The sequence below is a fragment of the Xenopus laevis genome, chromosome 4L (assembly GCF_017654675.1).
Source record: "Xenopus laevis strain J_2021 chromosome 4L, Xenopus_laevis_v10.1, whole genome shotgun sequence".
In the NCBI taxonomy this organism is placed as follows: domain Eukaryota; kingdom Metazoa; phylum Chordata; class Amphibia; order Anura; family Pipidae; genus Xenopus; species Xenopus laevis.
Genome location: NC_054377.1, coordinates 13886452 through 13899952, shown reverse-complemented (window position 1 = coordinate 13899952; position 13501 = coordinate 13886452). Strand labels below are relative to the sequence as shown.

Genomic DNA, 13501 nt, shown 5'->3' with positions numbered 1-13501 from the left:
TAATTTACAAAATAGATCATATTATCTTCCCTCGGCTTAACAGACAGGCACCTGACCTTTGTGTTTTAGCAAAGTGATTGATCCAGGTATCATTTAAACGCAAGCGATGAACTTGCCATGGTTTTTTTGTTGTGTTTTTTTTTTTTTATTAAACGGAACATCCATTTTTATTAACAGGAAAGCTTTTCGTGATTTATACAAACCAAGAAACCGCAAGGGGAAACACACACACTCGATAAGTGGGATTTTTTAATGATAGTAATTTTTTCCCTCTGCGTTTTGTGCTTCACTGGATATGAATGCAGAGATTGTATTTCCGCTGAGTTTATATAGTTGTCATGTTTACATCAAATTTTAATTATTAGCCCTTTTGACACAAGGAATAGAAAAGAATCCCGTGGTATCCCAATGATAAGAGATTGAAAAGCTGGTGTAATTGATAGGTTTGGATATAGAAACTATGACTTCTGCAGGTGTTGCTTCACTGGAAGTATATACGTCTTCCAAAAAATGTTCATTTTATATAGAACCAAAGAAAACAGATCTTTTCTGATATTTGCCAGAAACTTTTTTTTTCTATGCCAGACTTAATTTCTAAATCTATAATTAGTATTCTAAAACCAGATATATTTTTTTTAAAATAATTATTTTATTTAATTGTAAAATTTGGTTAAAAAGTTTATTTTTATTATGATTTATTATTGCCGTTGATGTTGATAATAATACATAATTGGCTTTTTTAATTAATTTTTTTTAAATTTGTTTACATTTTTTGTAATTTTTCAAGTTTAAAAACTAATAGCAACAATAATAATAAGACATATTTCTATAGACCAATACAATAAAATGGTTTATATATCAAAAACAAATGGCTCACACACTGACCGACCACTGCAGGACATTGAGCCATTAGGATATAGTTCATTAGCTTACAATTTGCAAAAACTTTTTAAAAAATCAAATTTATATAATTATATATATATATATATATACAATTCAACAAAGAAGGTCCGCACTCTCAGGGCTTAAAAATAAAAAATGGTTTATTATAAACAAGACTAACGTTTCGGCCTCTCCGAGGCCTTTCTCAAAGTACAGACAAGTATACAATGAAGGCCTTATATACCCTAGATGGCGGGAAAGGCCAATTGACTGACAGCATCATCATCATCATCATTATGCGACAATTGCTATAGTTGTTTAGATTCACATGTATAACACAATAAAATTCATAACATTTATTATATTAAAACCCCAATTCAAATGATTAAGGAAATAAAAACATACTATGTAGCAATAGTTTGTAGCTTTTTGTTCTGCACCGCTCAGTCACCTGGCTATATTGTTAACGCTACATAGTAAAAATGTTCGAGTGTAGATGGAAGGTCTGGATATCAAAATACCCCAAGTGCAATATATAAAGATACAAAGAAACAAATAAAGATACAAAGAAAAATATATACAGCATGAAACATGAAGCCTAGAACATGTAGTTAGTCATGATCCCTCAGACAACTCAGATATCGATGCTAAATCTAAGCTAATGGTGCAGAGGCCATCTCTTTGTCAGTATACTACAAATTAACCCATTGGTAATATGTCAGTGTTGTATTGTATAGATACTTATAGGAACACCCATCTTCCCACCTGTGCTAGTGTGCATATAACACCTAAAGTGACTCTAGTACTTCTTATATAGCCCCTTGTGTTGGGAGTATTAACCCTTAATAAAAAAACAGCTCCTATTCATAATCTATCTCAAAGAACCTATTAAGTGAGCCGATGTGCTGGAAAATATGTGCTGAAAATTTATATACCATGCTTATCGTCCAAAAATAAATGCATAAAAAATACATAAATTAAACACAACTGTGTCTTAAAGTTTAAGACAAAAAAGAAATAGAGAATAAAAAAGGAATAAAAAATAAAAAATAAAAAACCAGCATGAAAAAGTCCCCAAAATTTGTGAGACATATTGTTCAGTCAAAGTGTCCATGTTATTAGACTTGAATAGAGTCAACTGGGTAATCGGAGTTTGTGGCTTCCACTTATTGGCCCCACGATTGTAGTACTGACTATGGCAGACTTTAACACACCAGCTCTTTGCCGTTTAGCAGGTCGACCAGAAAACAGGCATCAGTGCGTGTCTAACGGAGCTAGAAACGAACCTCCCGCAGTGCAGGGACGGCTCAGCCCCGATCCGGCCGCCTTGCAGAGCCTGGCCTCCAGGAAGCCGCAATTCATTATAGCCACCCGCACAGAGTGAGTCGGGATAGAATCTATCAAACAACCGAACTCACCAACGATCGCCAACTTCAGTTTTTCCATACTCACGCGCCTTTATATGGACGCAGTGTTGAGGCGGGTTGTACCCATTCTTTAGCTGTAAAGGAATTTACATGGCTTCAAACGCCATGTGTGCGGTAAATCTTGTTTGTAACACAATCAATGTAGCGGATCATGCAAATCAGTATCCATTCATGTGGCTTGGATCATCGTATCTGCAGTAACAGAAATTCATGCAGTATGTATCGTCTTCATGCTGTATGTATCATATTATATGCAGAGGGAGTCATGTGGGGGGTTTATCATCATAGCATCCACAAAGTCGGCCATCGTTGTCGGCCTCGACTATTTCCCCCATGTGCAGACCATTACAGACCTCAAAGAGAAGGGGTAAAAACGTCAGTCCCAATGCTGGCCTTGCAGCGCCAATCCTGGTAACAGCTTTCATCAATGTAAAAAATGTCAAAACATAAAAAATAAACACGGGTGCCAGACTTAATAAATATCAAATATCGATCCATGGGGAAGCCGGCACTCACGAAAAATGGTGTAAACGTGCCTGGGTGCAGTGTCCAAAATTTTTAGAAATACAATTCAACAAAGAAGGTCCGCACTCTCAGGGCTTAAAAATAAAAAATGGTTTATTATAAACAAGACTAACGTTTCGGCCTCTCCGAGGCCTTTCTCAAAGTACAGACAAGTATACAATGAAGGCCTTATATACCCTAGATGGCGGGAAAGGCCAATTGACTGACAGCATCATCATCATCATCATTATGCGACAATTGCTATAGTTGTTTAGATTCACATGTATAACACAATAAAATTCATAACATTTATTATATTAAAACCCCAATTCAAATGATTAAGGAAATAAAAACATACTATGTAGCAATAGTTTGTAGCTTTTTGTTCTGCACCGCTCAGTCACCTGGCTATATTGTTAACGCTACATAGTAATATATATATATATATATATATATATATATATATAAAATACTCTAAAGTTTTCTTAAAAATTAAGTTGCTTCATAACGATTTTAAGTACAGAATCACCTTTTTGGCTACGTAGATACAGTATATTATCTAGGAGCTGAAACAGAAAAATTGTGTTTCTTGTTTTCAACTTGTGATGAGAACCATTCTCAGTTCTAACAGCTCTTCAAAGGCACCTGCCCTTTAAGTTAAGGCAATAGTTTCATTGTATTTATTATTATGTCTTTCTACGTATTGCAGGTGTCAAAATCTTTTTGGGTGCCGGAAAAAAGGGACTTTTGTTTAAGAACGAGAAGATAAAATACTGTTGTTGCTTTCCCCGGCAACAGATAAAGTTCTCATTGCTTCAAAGTAGTCTCACCATGGTAGATGAGATGTTAACTTTCCGCCCCCCACCCCATCCAAATCCTTTTCCATTCCTTCAAAATTACTGTTGACTAACACGTTGTGTCTCTTTTCTCTGAGGCTCTGAGTGCAAAACAACTACTTGAGAAGAGGAACATTTATCCTAGAGGCATCTGATAGTTACTCAACCAGAAAGACTCTGCATGTGGAGAGGGCCCTCATGCAGCATTCCACATTTTTAATGAGCTGCCTTGGATCCCAGCTTTCCAATTTTTTTTTTTTTTCGGCTAAAGCTTTAACTGAAAGGCGGATTTGTTCTCATTAAGATGGGAATGTTTAAAGAATGATAGTTTAAGGTGCACCACTTCAACTCTTTCAACTAAAAAGGGTCAGTTTCACTAGGAATACTCGTACTGTAGGTTTTTGTTGGCTCAAGTCAACTCGAGAGTTGGTCATTTTTTTAATTTTAAAGGGTTTGGAAATGTTTCTCATAAACGTTATATACTAGAGAAGACGTCAAGAACAAGTCGCCTCTCTGTTTACCGTCTGAAATGGCTTCTGTTGTTGATGGGTAATCTAGATAAGTACATCGAGTCACGTGACCCGCGGGAGAAAACCAGGCATCTTGGTGTGTGATACAATATTGCAATAATGTCCATTTTATACCCAGGTGGACAAATACAATCAAAGGCTGGTTGGTTATTGTCCGGACACTGTTTGCAATAGTCTCAAAGTACATCGCTTGTGCCAAACGGGCCGTGTGTGCTTAAGGAGGCAAGCTTTTGAAAGTCTCTGCCGTCCAGTATAATCTAATGATTCACGTACACCTCCACTGTCATGGAAAGCGAAGGGACCGTCCATTCATAATTTACATGTCATTTGCTGCTCCATATTGTGTGAAATTTAATTACACAGCTTAAATCGTAGCCAGTCCTCGTTTGTCTCCGGGAGCACTCACAATAAGGCATTGATCAGAGTCCAGCATTCACTCCTAGTCTCCCTTTTATCAAATCACCTTCTGGTGCGGCCATCAAGTCTGGCCAGTTGTTCTTTTCACTCCTTTGTAAGGAAAATGAGAGAATTTGACCCCCATTTTCATTTAAAAATCCAGGGCATCATATAAAAGATGCAGCTTGAAAAGATTTTATTCAGAGTTCCACCACAATAGAATATACAGATATATTTTGTGAAGGTGATTACAGAGGCTGCCCCGGTCCTCCCCATCGCCGTAATAGTTTTTATACAACGTCTATTGAATCGAGGGCGAAATGAAAATCCTAAACTCCCCACAGGTGTCGGGTTTTTTTTGATTATTTTTTTCAACAAACACTTCTGGTAGAGGGGGAAACCCCTGATCTACAGCTACAAATTACTAATCATGTGTATTATTCATCGTTTTAGCCCATTTCTGAAACTTTTCCTTTAAATCAAAAGGACCGCTTTTTTTGGGTAATTGCTGGCTGCCTGGCGTCCTGGGGAGAGACTCGTATAAGCATAATCCTCCTGACGACTCAAACTGGCTTCCATCCCACTTCTCGGCAAAACACTGGGGCTGAATTAAGAGGATGAAGAGGATAATTATTAGATTCAGGAACAGTTTCCCAGCAAAATCTGTTTTTATTCACAACCATGAAAAACTGTTTATGGTTTTGGAAATACTCTGTTATGGTAATTCGAAGGAACTACTGGTGACCTTATTTTTTGTAATTTTAACGCCGGTGGAAAGAAAAAGGTTGGGGTTGTCATGATTTTCTGGAAAGGTAATTACAGCTGTTCATTCATTCATTGGCAAATGTGTTGGGGAGTTATAAAAGATGCTTTTCAGCTTGTCCCTTAAGCCAAAGTCTATAGGGAAACATCAAACCTTCCTCGTCCTCTCTGGATTCCTCAATCATCAACCTACAGTTCTGCTTTTCTGCCTGACTCCCAGTCCCCACTTTATTCATTGTAGAATCTTGACACCAATTTTTTCCTGAGGAAGAGAATAAAACCCAGAAGATACTACTTGTCTTCTTTTTATAAACTCTGTTCTGTGGTTCCTTTCATAGCTCTCTACTGGGCAACCTCTTTATGAAACACGCTGAAACACTACATTTTACTCATTCTCTTATAGTCTATTTAATTATCTTTCTAAATGGCCATAAAGTAGAGTTCTGCATGGTAGTGATGTGCGGGCTGGCCTGATACACACTGGGTCGGGGGTGGATTCAGGCGGACCACGTTGCTCCTCTTGCAAGGCACGGGCGGGTTTGGGTTGAGCTCTTCTTTTTGCTCTCCCCACCCGTGACCTTAGACTGTCTGCTTCTGACTTCCGCTTCCTGTTTTATAGACTCACACCTGCCCAGCCCCTTTTGTGATGTCGTTGGCAGGGTGTGTCGGCACGGGTCTATAAATGGAGGGAGCAAGGCGGGTCGGTTGCGGGTCGAGGTTTTCTCTACTTTCACTACTGCACATGTCCAGTTGGGCACCAGATCCACTGGCTCTCTATAGAGTCGCATGTCCTCGTTGCCTGAACCTACCGGCACTGTTCCAATCGTCAGCCCGATCCAGGACCCACACAAACTGGAAGAGACGTCACTGGTGCCCCAGAAGTGGTCACTCTGGAGGCGGATGAACTGCGTCAGAGGGAAATCATAAGATTTAACTCCAGAAAGTGGGGGAATGCAGCCTGCAATCAGGCCTGGTACCCAGGCACAGTACCCGCAGACTGCCCACATGATCAGGGAACTGGGGTCTTTCCACCCAAAACCTGACCACTTTGTGGGTAATCCACAGGTACCCAACCCAATGCAGGACTCTACCATACAGGGAAAGATATGCTGTTTGATTTTTCTTGGCGATCGAGAAATTCCTCGGCTAGTTGATGTAGTCCTCTGCCCATTGGTGCCCATTTTCTTTTGTTGTAATCCTGGCCCTAGGGCCAATTGATCGGATTACCCTAATATCGCCCTGTCTTTGGTGGGTTTATCAAGTTAAAATCTGCTTGTTTGGCGACCTTGGCAAACGAGTGGATCTTATTGTGTATGGCCACCTTCAGTGCTTCCCATTGCTTCAGTGGGAAGTGGCCCACAGCAACCCTCAAAGTTTTGACCTCCTAGCGTGCCAAAACTTTTAGGCTCCAGGACTGTGCATCTGCTGGAGAGGTAATTACTGCTGCAAATTTGGCTGAGGAGAGATGCCTGAGTGTATTCAAGCAGCAGTGCTTATTACAGCCACACAGCACAATGTGTTTGCACCATGACAACTTAGTATGACTTAGTATGATGCAGCCCCTACTACACATGGCATTCTGGGGACATTCTGTTTCTCTCTATTGGATTTTGTCTGTTTATCTGTTATGGTTTGAGTAGCTCATAGGTGTCTAAAACTGACCATGCATGGGTCAATAAAAGGTGCCATCTCTGCCCCTCCAGACCGAGTCACCAGTTCTTTACCTTGTGTGTTGGTGTGTCACGAGGGGACAGAGTGTCCAACCAATATCTGAGTATGGCAATATTTCTATTGTACAGTTTTGAAAAGTCCACTGGGGCAGTTTGGCATCTGCACATTGATTGGTCCTCATCCATTGGGTTTCCATATCAGCCTGATTTATTCCCAGTGTATGGCCAAATTTGGCTAAGATCTGATTGTTTGCCAACCTCAGCATAAGCAACTGTTTAAGTCTATGACAAGCTTAAGAATTGACGCGGCTTGTCCTACATACAGCAGAGAGATTTGGGTTGCCCACTATTGATCACCCTGCTATTTGGCTATAACAGGTGTTTGGGATGATAAACCTTGGTGTCTCAAGGATGAAAGTGGGATGGGAGGAAATAAAAGTGGGACTGGGCAAGAATAAAAAGGCCATAAAATATTGGGAAAAGCAAGCCATGGGGGCAGGCTCTGTCAATTAGGCAGGTTTTTAAAATAGCTCAGGTTCCATTAACTCCAAAAGAGCAAAAGCAGTTGCCATAGGGAATCCTATAGTGGAACAAGGTCTGTGCCACCTTTCTAGAAAAAAAAAAGATTTCTAGAATTCCTTTATTCTCCTGCTGTGGTCTCAGCTGTCAGAGCTGAACAAGGCATTTACAAGCCCAGGGCAAGTTACACTTTTTGCCCGTCTCACACAGACACATTTTCTGCCGCTCTGCACCGGAACCCAGTGAAAAGAACTAATCAAGGTAAAGTACAGCTGTCCTTGTGCTTCCACATGTGCCCTATTTGTTGTCCTTATTTAACAGGGAAATGTAGGAACATCTCCGAATGACTTTCTTATTTTGTTATATGCAAGAATTGGGCTTCATTGTGTTCCTTGTCCAATGGCAAAAAGATGCACTTGATGGCCATTGGCTAATTGCATGTACAGCCATATTGTATCGGTACAGTCATTCTCAGCTAACCATTGCTCTTTGTATTCAGAGGCGACCAAAGAGATCTCTTGGAAACTTCATATTGGGGTGTCGAAGCGGCAAATGTGCAAGGTAATCCATCCACTTGAGTTTGAGGCATCTCTGAGCTGGGAAATTGAAGGGAAGCAGATTCACAAATGATACCCTGGTTAGGGGAAGCCGTTAAGAGTTTGATATAACGTTTTGACTCTTTTAACCTACAAGGTTTGCTCTTGTACAAATGTGTTATGTAGACTGCAAGGATCCTTGGTCTCTTTTTGATCTTCCGTCAAAACAAGGTGATTCATATTTCCAGCAATATCAAAAGGAGCAGATGTTCCCCCCAAAGTATTACCCCTTCAGCACTGTTCTACACCAGATGATCCCACCACTTGTGGACCAATGGAGAGTCATAGGATCACTATGAACCTTCATGGATTCATAGTCAGTTGGTATGAAAGAAGAGAATGGACAACAACAGTCTTCTATGTAAGGTCAACTTAAGGGGAGACCCATTTTTTATTACCTGGAAAGGGCACAGTAACAAAGAAGAGTATTTTTAACGAGTATTAACTAAAACATTGGGCAGCAGTTTTTTCTATTAAATCTATATCACCTATATACCCCCAGGCCAATGCTTTAATCGAATACTGTTGTACCCTAGTCTAGTTGCATGTACTTGGGGTGCATTGTTCTCCAGCCTATCAGAGAAACATTCTGGCTTCTTGGGGGGTGGGGGCTGGGGGAAAAGGGGGCCCTGCACTGCAGGATCTGCTTCCTCTATAGCAGTAAAAAACGTCCTCCTCCCAAGCCTCAGTGAGCAGAAGACGCTAGTGGGGGTCGAGAGTGGTGTCAGCAGGAGGAGGAGTGTGGACGGGTGGGTGTCGGAAAGTGGGCAGTGGTTCATATACGGATCTTTGTGCACCAGGTCCCTCCGAAAATGTTTTAGCTGGGGGGCCCAACACACACTAGCTACGCTGCTGATTGCAATGGGGTGTGGTCTTTGATCAACTTGTCGGTATCACTTTAAATGAAAAGAAAACTCATAATCCAGTGATTCAGATTTTGATGGATACAAATAAGTGGACACACAGGTTAGCTGGGGGTGGTAAGATTTTAGATTGTAAGCTCTGTTGTTCGGGGCACCCTTTTTCGTCTGTAACTGGCCAGGTAATCTGTAGGTGTGATGTATACCCCTTTCTATTGTACAGCGCTCTGGAATATGGGGGTGCTTTATAAATAAATAATACACAAGAGCCATGAATATCCTATAAATGTTATCCGTATAAACGGTGCTTAATGATGTCATTGGTTATAATTGGAGCTTAGTGATGTCATTGGTGATAATTGGAGCTTAGTGATGTCATTGGTTATAATTGGAGCTTAATGATGTCATTGGTGATAATTGGAGCTTAGTTATGTCATTGTTTATAATTGGAGCTTAATGATGTCATTGGTTATAATTGGAGCTTAGTGAGGCCATTGGTTATAATTGGAGCTTAATGATGACATTGGTTATAACTGGAGTTTAGTGATGTCATTGGTTATAATTGGAGCTTAGTGATGTCATTGTTATACTTGGAGCTTTGTGATGTCATTGGTTTTAATTGGAGCTTAGTGATGTCATTATTATACTTGAAGCTTTGTGATGTCATTGGTTTTAATTGGAGCTTAGTGATGTCATTGTTATACTTGGAGCTTAGTGATGTCATTGGTTATAATTGGAGCGTAGTGAGGTCATTTCTGTCACATGACTCACTGAAACTTTTGTATTATAAAAAATAAAGTACCCCCAGTTGCAAAATATTGTTAGAAGTCACCTCGGAGTTCCTTGACCTGTATTAAAACACTTGGTCTTCAGCCTCATGCCTCCTCGATGACTTATAATATCCTTATATTTTACAAGAGGGGGTACTTTATTCACTGTATGGTAGTAATGTAACCACCCATCAACCAATCAGGACTTAAACTACCTCTGATGGCTATGGGTTCATTGACCTAAATGTTGTATTAAACCTGTTGTATTGACCTAAATGTGATGTATTAAAAGGGGCATAGAAATCTTAGCTATGAGGAAAGACTGGCCAAATTGGGGATGTTCACACTGGAGAAGAGGCGCTTACAGAGTGATATGATAACTATGCATAAATTTATAAGGGGCTCATATAATAATTTCTCTAATGCTTTATTTACCAGCTGACATGAGGTCACCCATTCCGATTAGAAGAAAGAGGTTCCGCCTAAATATTGGGAAGGGGTTTGTTACAGTGAGAGCTGTGAAGATGAGGAATTCTCTCCCTGAATCAGTGGTACAGGCTGATACATTAGATAGCTTTAAGAAGTAGTTGGATGGCTTTTTAACAAGTGAGGGAATACAGGGTTATGGGAGATAGCTCATAGTCCAAGTTGATCCAGGGACTGGTCCCATTGCCATTTTGGAGTCAGGAAGGAATTCTTTCCCCTCTGAGGCAAATTGGAGAAGCTTTAGATGTTTTTTTTTGCCTTCCTCTGGATCAACTGGCGGTTAGGCAGGTTAAAAAAAGTTAAAAGGTTGAACTTGATGGACGTGTGTCTTTTTTCAACCTAACTTACTAACTAACTTACTATATGTTGTACCTTCTTTCGTTGCATATCATCCGGTGGTCACTTGGATATAAATACTTCCAATCCGAATAAAAGTAGCAGGAGTGACAGTCCATGCGACTCCTGAGTCCTTTTAGGCAAACGCTCTTCAATTTCCATGTCAGATGTGTGGTGCGCGCGATATTCTTGCAGTGTGTAAGTCGCCCCCCCCCCCCCGCATAAGAATATTTTTATTTCAAGCAAATGGTTCGGAAAAGAGATTTGTGGACGCGTCGGTAGCATGTTCAAGCCAATGACTTACACGAGTGACTAACAAGGTAGCGTGTGTTGCTTCCAGTAAACATTTAATAATGGTCGTGTTCTGTTATTTTCATTTCGTCCACAGAGACTGCATTTGCCTCCAGACTTGTCAGACACAGTGAGTCGTTCAAGCAAACCGAATCTGGCAGGAACGGCCAAACTGCTGAGCTCTGGACGTTGCCTTACAGCCGGCGGCGAGAAGCACCTGGACTTCTAGTGATTTCTGATTAACAGTCGTGCTCCTTGGGAGGATTCCTGGGACCTTCATCAGGGCACAAGGATTCTGTGTACATATTGTTATTAAACATTCCATCCATCAAAACCGCATCCTCTGCATTCAAACATATAGGGACATATTTATAAAGCATTAATTCGACTCTACGTACAATTTATTGCCATTTCTATTCATTTTAAGCTTGACGTTGATTATTATAGATGGAAATACATTTTAAAAAATATATAATTAACTAAGAAAAATGGTCTATGAAAAAAAAAACTGTAACTGCCCCTTGAAATGGGTTGTTCACCTTTAACGTTTAGTATGAAGTAGAGAGGGATATTCTGAGACAATTTGCAGTTGGGTTTAATTTTTTTATTATTTGTGGTTTTTGAGTTATTTCGTTTTTTTGTTCAGCAGCTCTCCAGTTTGCAGTTTCGGCAAACTGGTTTCCAGGGTCCAAATTACCCTAGCAACCATGCATTGATTGGAATGTGAATAGGAGAGGCCTGAATAGAAAAATGAGTAATAAAAAGTAGCAATAACAATACATTTGTAGCCTTACAGAGCATTTGCTTTTAGATTCACCATATGAAAGCTGGAGTCAAAAGAAAAAGGCAAATAATGCAAAAATTGTAAAAAAGAAAAAATGAAGGGCAATGGAAAAGTTGCTTAGAATTATCCATAATATACCGTATATACTCGAGTATAAGCCGGCACCTCCAATGGGAGCACAAACCCTCAATTTTTTGATTGAAATTTACCAGAAGCTGCTGCATTTCTCACCCTCGGCTTATACTCGAGTCAATAAGCTTTCCCAGTTTTTGGAGGTAAAATTAGGTACCTCGGCTTATACTCGGGACGGCTTATACTCGAGTATATACGGTACTAAAAGTTAGCTTATAGGTGAACCACCCCTTTAATACCTGAATATTATTATTTTGTTTTTTACAAAGTGATGTAGTTACATCACTGCCCCAAGTAGATTTTTTTTAAGGGAAATGTAACACAATAGGAGATCATTGGGAAGGAAGACAGCAGATTGTAGCCAAACATTCATAAAAGTTAGCCAAAGTAAAGCAAGATAGAACTTCTAATCTTTTTTCATGAGAAAAACAGAGGGAAAAAAATAAAAAGTGAAGTCTTAGTGGTCCTGTAAATATAATGGAACCCCGAGGGGCATCTATTGTCCTTATATAGAGGGGTATTTCTTATAATACACAAGATTTAGATGATGACATCACTAAGCACTGATTATAACTCATGACATCACTAAGCACTGATTATAACTCATGACATCACTCAGCATGGATTATAACTCATGACATCGCTAAGCACTGATTATAACTCATGACATCGCTAAGCACTGATTATAATTCATGACACCGCTAAGCACTGGTCATAACTCATGACATCGCTAAGCACTGATTATTACTCATGACATCACTAAGCACTGATTATAACTCATGACATCACTAAGCACTGATTATAACTCATGACATCACTAAGCACTTATAACTCATGACATCACTAAGCCCTGATTATAACTCAAGACATCACTAAGCACTGGTTATAACTCATGACATCACTAAGCACTGATTATAACTCATGACACCACTAAGCACGGGTTATAACTCATAACATCACTAAGCACTGATTATAACTTATGACATCACTAAGCACTGATTATAACTCATGACATCACTAAGCACTTATAACTCATGACATCACTAAGCCCTGATTATAACTCAAGACATCACTAAGCACTGGTTATAACTCATGACATCACTAAGCACTGATTAGAACTCATGACATCGCTAAGCACTGATTAGAACTCATGACATCACTAAGCACTTATTAGAAATCATGACATCACTAAGCACTGATTATAACTTATGACATCACTAAGCACTGATTATAACTCATGACATCACTAAGCACTGATTATAACTCATGACATCATTAAGCACTGATTATAACTCATGACATTACTAAGCCCTGATTATAACTCATGACATCACTAAGCACTGGTTATAACTCATGACATCACTAAGCACTGATTAGAACTCATGACATCACTAAGCACTGATTATAACTCATAACATCACTGAGCACTGATTAGAACTCATGACATCACTAAGCATTGATTAGAACTCATGACATCACTTAGGATTTTATTTTACAAGGTCGTTTTCAGGATATTCATTGCTCTTACATAAGAAGCTGAGGATCTGGATGTTTCATGCAACGTGGCAGCTCTATACAAATAAAGTATAATTAGATGCAATGCAATCATATACACTGAGCCATTGTATGTTTGTAGCTTGCGGGGTTGTGTTTGTACATATGAAGTTACAGTATATATTAATTATCTAAGAAAAATATTGAAATGCATTCTTTTCCAAAA

General features: G+C 39.4%; 1 protein-coding gene across 1 annotated transcript in view; it reads left to right on the top strand.

The window, feature by feature from the left end:
• LOC121402871 (elongator complex protein 4-like) overlaps positions 1 to 11379 on the top strand; it is a 127148-nt gene extending 115769 nt beyond the window's left edge. Inside the window, exon 6 of the mRNA XM_041589593.1 lies at positions 10963 to 11379. Coding sequence (XP_041445527.1) covers positions 10963 to 11094 — 132 coding nt within the window. The 3' untranslated portion in view covers positions 11095 to 11379. The remainder of the gene's footprint in view (positions 1 to 10962) is intronic.
• Positions 11380 to 13501: the final 2122 nt, after the last annotated feature.